A 6,000-nucleotide genomic window follows, 5' to 3' on the forward strand; every position below is an offset into this window, starting at 1 on the left:
GAACTGAACTGAGTTAAATTCACCCATTCCAGTCCATTTTAGTTCACTGATTCCTAGAATGTCTACGTTCACTCTTGCCATCTCCTGTTTGACCACTTCCAATTTGCCTTGATTCATGGTCCTAACATTACCAGTTATCAACAGACACAACAGCACCCCTTCACAGTGATGATAATGAAGTCGAATTGTACATCCATTACAGAACTGCCTTCAGCACTAACAGGGCAACCTCTGGGGTTCTGAGTGATGCACGATGCCCCAGCAACACTGCCAGGGTCCTTGTCCAGGTTCTAGAAGCTGTCTGTGTTCCCTGAATTATGGCTCTCTACCTCTCTCTTCAGAGTCAGCCATGGCAAGATGGACTTCCTTCTAACCATGCATCCATCTAGTTTGATCGAATATTTTGTTTTAAATATTGGGTCTATATTCATCAAAGATATGTGCTCAGACACTTAGTTGTGTCTGACTCTGCAGCCCCATGGCCTGTAGCCCACCAGGCTCCAGTGTCCATGAGATTCTCTCAGCAAGAATACTAGAGTGGGGTGCCCTTTCATTCTCCAGGGAATCTTCCTGACACAGGGACTGAACCTGCATCTCTTACGTCTCCTACATTGGCAGGGAGATTTACTACTAGCACCACATAGGAAGCCCCAGATATTGGCCTATAATTTTTTGATATTGTCTTTGTCTGATTTTGGTATCAGGTGATGGTGGCTTCTTATAACAACTTTGGGAATATTCCTTCTTCCGTCTGTTGGAAGAGTTTGAGAAGGATCCATGTAGTTCCTTTGTATGTTTGGTAGAATTCCCCAGTGAAGCCATCTGGTCCTGGACTTTTGTTTGCAGGGAGGTTTTTTTTTTTTTTTTAGTTTACAGATTCTATTTCACTTCTAGTGATCTATCTGTTCAAAGTATCTATTTCTTCTTGATTCAGTTTTGGTGGGTTGTATAGTTTCTAGAAACTTGTCCATTTCTTATAGGTTGTCCAGTTTGTTGGCATATAATTATTCCTAGTACTCTCTTACATTTTTGTATTTCTGTGGTATCAGATGTTCGGTCTCTCTTAATTGTTAACTGGAAAGTGTCCTAGGTGGTGCTATTGGTAAAGAATCCACCTACCAATGCAGGAGACATAAGAGAGGCGGGTTCCATCCCTGGGTCAGGAAGAGTCCCTGGAGAATCCCCATGGACAGAGGAACCTGGCAGACTACAGTCCGCCGGGTCACAAAGAAGTCGGACATGACTGAAGCAACTTAGCGCGTGCGCACACACACAGTATCTATACAGTGATTGTACCATGAAAATATAATGAGGTCTTATTTGCTGAGCATTTCTGTATGCCCAAAGCTGTGCTAAGCCTGTAGTCTTCACACATCCTTACTGAATGTTGTGATTCCCACTTTCTGTGACTTACAGAGACTATCTTGGTAGCGTCATTTTTAGCTCATAACAATAGTATGATACAAAATTTAAACAGAAATTCAGGATCTCAGTCAACTTGCTAGCTGAGATCCCAATATATATATATGGCATGGATTAGGATGCAAACATAGGAAAATAAGAGCAATGGCTATTTAGAGTAGAAAGATTGTGGTGGTTCCAATCTTTAAGATAAAATGAATTATTGGTATAAAAATACATGTAATAAAAATTGGGAGAAGAAAAAAAAATGCATTTAGACAACCTACCTGGGTTTTATGACTAGACACTGAGACTTTTATCACTGTGGTGCTGGGTTTCACTTTTATTCCTAAAACTCTGTGGTCTTCTGGCCCCTGTGAAAGTTACGAGAAGGCAGTTAGGGTGACAGGACATTACCCACCTGTCCTCTGGTCCTCATTGAGTTGGATCAGAGGATTGTGGTTCTCCAGAAGTGGCGATCAGTTTGCTCTGAGCCATCTTAAATCTCACCCCATCTCCTTTTTACATCAAGGTAGGGCTGCTCAGACATCACGCTGCCACTAAGGCAGTCATCATATGAAGAGTGAACCTGGAACTTTCCACCTGCTTATCTCATGCCCCTCTCCTAACAGCTGCCCAGGAAACGATGCAGCAAATACCCTCAGCCCTTTAACTCGCGCTTCTTCTGTAAGGATCTTACTTAACCGCCAAGCAGAAAACCACACGTTTGTCTCATTTGGGAAAGCATGTCCTTACTCAAACCCCTGCCTCCTGTAAGATGAGTTCCCCTCCCAAAAGTGACTTTTCTTCCTTTCTAACAGATATCTGCAAACGAAATCGAAATGCTTTTGATGAGGTTGCCACGCATGTTTAAACAGGAATTCACAGGCGTGGGAGCAACGCTGGAAAAAAGGTGGAAGTTGTGTGCCTTTGAAGGAATTAAAACGACCTAACTGTGAAGAGCGATGCAATCTCTGGAGGAAACCGCCTGAACCCGGCCAGGGCTGTGCCGCGTGATCACGGGAGGTTTGGGGCAGGCCGAGCGCGGGACCTTTATGGAGCCGCCAGAGGCTGACTGTAGTTACATCTGTGGCGTTCTCTTGTGAGTGGAGATGTTATTGTGTACCAGTTCCCTAAAACAAAGCTTCATACTGTGACAGATCTGTTTGCTATGAAAACCAATGATTCCACAGTCATAGTGATGGCAGAACCCTAAAATATGCTACATTTGAGACTAGCTCACCAAGCAGAATATTTAAAGTTAATAATGGTGTAGCGATGGTCGTTGCTAGGCTACAGAGCTGTATATGTAATGTATAGCTGAAATCATTCAATGACATTTTCCTGAAAGTCTTTCTGTTTTAGTAAAAAAAAAAAAAAGAAGAAAGAAAAAAAGTAATTTTACAGTGAGAAAAAAAAATCATACCAAAAGAAAACTTGAATATGTGTCTGAACAGTTATTGTATTTTGTAAATTAAGTTATATGCTATTCTAGGGACTTTTGCCTTATTGAAGAGGCAGAAAATGTGATTGGACTCCTTGAGAATGCTTTATCAAGAATATTATTTTTCTAATGTAACGATCCTCCATCATACATTCTTTTAACATGGACTGCATAACAATTTTCATAAAATGTAAATAAAGGAAAAACTAGTGCTACTGTCTTGTACTTGGTATGTAATATTCAGGTTTATGCATCAAAATAAACTCAGTAAATATTGCTGTTACAAATTTTATAGCAAAGATATTAATTTTTTTCAATAAATATGACTTCTACCATATTGGTTTTGCAAATTATTCTTTGATATATTTTAAGAAATATTTTTCACATTAGTCAATCCCATATCATAGCTCATTATTTTTAAATGATTAAATAAATGCACGAGTGACATGAAGAGATAAAACATTTCAGACAGAAATACATAAAAATCATAAAGTGGAAAGTACTCAGAAAAGGTTATGTAGCATTAGAACGGATATTATTTGAAAATACCAAGATATGGCCGCCAAATATAATCAACGTAAATTTTATGTTTGTTTTGTGTCCTCATGCATAGAAACAAAGTAGCCAGTTACTTACTATTATTAATTCCTGGGTTTATTTGTATGTTTTCCAGAAAACATGCAAGTTAGAAAAAGAATTTAAAAATTCACACGTCAACCAACAATGTAGAGAAAATTTAGGTTTCCCTTCTTTAAATATAAATAGAATAGAGCTTTCAATTGTACTTCCCTCCTGTTTCCTTACATGAGAATCACAGAAAAGCAAGTATTCAAGATACTGATTGATTTTTAAATGAAACATTTTTTAGGAAGACAGCTGAACAGTGAATGTTATTAAAATTCCAAAAAGACATTCATAATTTCCTATTGGACATTATTGTCCTCTGGCTCTTTTTATTGAGTCCTGATAAATTAAGCTTCTTATTCATGCCTCCCATAAATATCTACACATGTTATATTCAGGCTCAGTGCTAACACCATGAATATGCAACTGAATAAGAAAGGACCCCACTAACACCCCCAACCAACGAACTCAGAGTTCAATGGGGAAAAGAAATGTTCCCAAAAGTGTCTGTATGACGTGAACCATGTGACAGGAAAGATACGCTAATGGAGCCATGATCCAACCTAAATATCAGTGTCATATTCATGCTGAAGCACTTGAGCACTCTTCACTACCATCTGTCAATGCCCACCACCGCCATCATCCTGACACGTTTATCTCTAGGTCAGGAGACAGACAAGGATACAACAATCCGAAAGGGGACCTCCTTATTTGCAGATAATGTTACCAAAAAATAGAAGACCTAAGAGCTTCACCTGAAAAAGAATTAGAAGAGACGAATTCAGTCAAGTGGCGGTCAAAGACAATGTCTAGTAGGGGCCGGAAGGAAAGTACCATAATCTAGACCATCTGCAAGCTGAAAACCTGGTAGATGTTTCCAAATGTGCGTTCCTACATTCAAGTATTGCCTGCAGTCACTCTAGCCTGAGGATACGCTGCACGGGGTAGACCCCAACTTAGGGCTTCTGCTTAGGAGAAGCAGTTGTCATGACCTTATGTTAGATCTGACATAAGACACCACTTTCTAACTTCAATTATGTGAGAACTTATTTTTGCCAGAAAAAAAAAAAAAAAAAACTTCTGAATTATTTTACACTCATGCTGGTTTCAATAGGACTTTAGAGGTCACCTGGGGAAGGAAATGGCGTGATGCCCTGAGGGGCATCTTCCTGTCTGTCACCCCATCCTCCCTAATCCTTGGGATAATCCTATTAAAAAGGACAGTGTTATTGTCCTCATTTGTCACACAAGGAGAAGGAGGCTCACACGTGCTAACAATCTGGCCAAATTTGCACGGTTAGACAATTCTGAATATGGGGTTTGAAACCAGGACCCAATGACTCCAAAACACGCTGTTCTTTTTACTATGGCACGCTTCTCATTCAGTCTATCCCCACTCCTCCCACGAGCTCAGTGCTCACCCAGGGCCTTCAGATCACCGCTTTTACTCTCCTTTATTCTCCACCATCCCCTGTACATGAATACAGGCGGGAAGACCTTTCTCTCCTAAACCTACCCAGTAACAAATCATCGTTCTTGGGTTCTGAGAAGAAGCAAAATGATGAAAGTTTGGAAATCCCGTTACCTGGCCCCGATGGGTCTTTCTGGATTGCTTTCTCACTGCTCCCCCAAATAAGACTAATAAGTTTTTGTCTTTTGGCTTTTGTTCATATCTGTCTATCCAAAGAGAAATACTTTACCTGAACCCACCTTCCAATACAGGAGACGTAAGAGATGCAGGTTCGATCCCTGGGTCAGGAAGATCCCCTGGAGAAGGAAATGGCAACCCACTCCAGTATTCTTGCCTGGAGAATCCCGTGGACAAGAGGAGCCTGGCAGGCTACAGTCCTTGGGGTCTCAAAGAGGTGGACACTACTGAAGTGTCCACTACTGAGTCTGTATGCATGCACTACTTGTCACAATTCTACACAGCTTTACGAGGAAACACAAAGCCTCTCCTCAGCCATGAAACTTTTCTCCATCCCCCAGAAGTCGCTTCTCCTGCCACGGCATGACCATCATCCCACGTGGACGATTTCTTAAGGCACTTACTTCCTAGCAGTCTTTGCCTCATCTCCCTGTTAGATCACAGGCTCTTTGAGGGATCCAAGCCTGTCTCATTTACTTTGAATATTTCTCAAAGTGATGTTGCTGCTGCTGCTGCTGAGTCACTTCAGTCGTGTCCGACTCTGTGTGACCCCTTAGACGGAAGCCCACCAGGCTCCCCTGCCCCTGGGATTCTCCAGGCAAGAACACTGGAGTGGGTTGCCATTTCCTTCTCCAATGTGTGAAAGTGAAAAGTGAAAGTGAAGTCGCTCAGTCGTGTCCGACCCTTAGCGATCCCACGGACTGCAGCCTACCAGGCTCCTCCATCCATGGGATTTTCTAGGCAAGAGTACTGGAGTGGCTTGCCATTGCCTTCTCCGAAAGTGATGTTACTTATAAATATTTAGAAAGCAGGACAGAGAAAGAACCAAGATGTTTTTCTGCCTCCAGAAACCAGTTTGCTTAGACACAAAAGAAAAAAATTA

At 41.3% G+C, this 6,000-nt stretch overlaps 1 protein-coding gene across 2 annotated transcripts in view; it reads left to right on the forward strand.

Annotated features, from left to right (window-relative positions):
- Positions 1-3,171, forward strand: part of ENOX1 (ecto-NOX disulfide-thiol exchanger 1) — a 688,766-nt gene extending 685,595 nt beyond the window's left edge. For both annotated transcript variants that reach the window (XM_088842775.1, XM_055426042.2), the window contains one exon: positions 2,223-3,171. In XM_088842775.1, the coding sequence (XP_088698901.1) occupies positions 2,223-2,354 (132 nt within the window). In that variant the 3' untranslated portion in view covers positions 2,355-3,171. The remainder of the gene's footprint in view (positions 1-2,222) is intronic.
- Positions 3,172-6,000: the final 2,829 nt, after the last annotated feature.

The sequence above is a fragment of the Moschus berezovskii genome, chromosome 13 (genome assembly GCF_049115385.1).
Source record: "Moschus berezovskii isolate FMDL1 chromosome 13, NW_MosBer_1.0, whole genome shotgun sequence".
NCBI lineage: Eukaryota > Metazoa > Chordata > Mammalia > Artiodactyla > Moschidae > Moschus > Moschus berezovskii.